General features: G+C 62.4%; 1 protein-coding gene across 1 annotated transcript in view; it reads right to left on the bottom strand.

Annotated features, from left to right (window-relative positions):
• The window catches only part of LGR6 (leucine-rich repeat containing G protein-coupled receptor 6), a 26082-nt gene that overhangs the window by 12918 nt on the left and 11462 nt on the right, over positions 1 to 1702 (bottom strand). Inside the window, exon 5 of the mRNA XM_015559880.1 lies at positions 72 to 143. Within this exon, the coding sequence (XP_015415366.1) occupies positions 72 to 143 (72 nt within the window). The remainder of the gene's footprint in view (positions 1 to 71; positions 144 to 1702) is intronic.

Raw genomic sequence — 1702 nt, 5'->3', positions numbered from 1 at the left:
GCCAGCCTCCCCCCGCCCACCCCGCCCCTCCGCCCCGGACAGGACGGAGCTCGACCACCACCCGCACTCACAGCGTCTCCAGGCTGTGCAGGCCCTCGAAGCTGTGGGGCTCCAGGCGCTGGATTCGGTTGTTATGAAGATGCCTGTGTGGGAAGGAAAGACGGGTCAGCCGGGTGCCGGCAGCTCCGAGCCCGGGGGAGGGGGGAAGGGGCAGACGGCGGCTTGAGGAGGAGGCTGAAGTGTGGACAGAATGACCCCACTGGTCCAGCCCTTGACTCCAGGGACAAAGTGACTGGCGAAGCCCGACCTCGGAAGGCACAGTCTCCAAGGCTGCCCTGCTTAACTGGAGAGGAGCGTCTGGCTGCGGCCGATATGGGCTCCCACTACTTTCTCAGAGAGGCCTGACTGGCAGGGGCCGAGGGGGCTCTGGTCTGAGGCTCCCCAGGACCCAGCCCGCATGGCGCAGTGGCCTGGCTCACCGATGGGAACCAACAACCAACCGCTGCAGACAACATATAATTAAGGGCTAAGAGTTCTGTTGCAGCTGGGAGGCTGCAGACGAGCTCAGCGGCGGGGGGACTGGTGAGCCCAGAGCAGTCAGGGAGGGCTTCATGGAGGTGGTGACCCAGAGCAGTCAGGGAGGACTTTACAGAGTGTCTATTATTTTTTAAAAAACATATTTTTACTGATTTCAGAGAGGAAGGGAGAGGGAGAGGGAGCTAGAAACATCAATGATAAGAGAGAATCGTGGATTGGCTGCCACCTGCACACCCCACACTGGGGTTCAAGACTGCAACCCTGGGCATGTGCCCTGCCTGGGACTTGAACCCTGACCTCCTGGTTCATAGGTCGACCACTGAGCCACACTGGCCGGGCCCTGGTGTCTATGATATCTGCTGGGACTCTTGTTCTCTTCGCTGCACAGTCTTTGCCACCTGCCCAGCCCTGCAGGACCCCCTCAGGCGCTGCTGCTGGTCACAGGCCCTCACTCCCTGGCCCCCAGGCCTGCTCCCTGGGGATGCGGCCGGAGTAGCCCTGAAGCTGGACTCCAACGCCTGCTCTGCTCGCTTTCTGCAAGTCCCCCTGCCTCCTGGGACAGACACCTGGCCGCCTGGCACACGGGCGTGGCCCCTGAGGATGCCCGTCCAGATCCTGCAGCTCCCAGGTCAGAGAACGTGAGATTCCACCACATTCCCAAGAGCAGGGTCGGTGATGCACGTGTGCCCCAGCCATGGGTGTGGCACCCCAAGCAATTCCACGGGACCTCTGAGCCCTCAGTAATTACCCGATGAACTTAACACTCACTCGCAGCAATTAGCTGGGAGCTAATTTGCCTCCCCGCTCCCCTCGGGGAAGGAAGACAGAGGTAACCCCAGGCCCCAGGTCCTGCCAGGGGTGCGGCCTTCCAGGTAATCACCCTGCAGGGGGCGGGGGGGTGTTCTGGCTGATCACGCCATGGCTTCTCTCTGCTCCTCCAGGCCTGGGAGACAGGAACGCATCCCACCCAGTGCCAGGGCCTGAGACCGCACCCCTGCCTGTCAGAGGCGGTGACCGTTATGGACGCCCTCGCCCCAGCTGGTGTGGCTCAGTGGATAGAGCGTCTGCCTACAGACTGAAGGGTCCCAGGTTCGATTCCAGTCCAGGGCCCGTAGCTCATTTGCAGGCTGAATCCCCGGCCCCAGCCGGGGCACACAGGACGCAA

The sequence above is a fragment of the Myotis davidii genome, unplaced genomic scaffold, assembly GCF_000327345.1.
Source record: "Myotis davidii unplaced genomic scaffold, ASM32734v1 scaffold1915, whole genome shotgun sequence".
In the NCBI taxonomy this organism is placed as follows: Eukaryota; Metazoa; Chordata; class Mammalia; order Chiroptera; family Vespertilionidae; genus Myotis; species Myotis davidii.
Note: the sequence above shows the minus strand (reverse complement) of the source record. Positions and strands in the feature narration are given on the sequence as shown.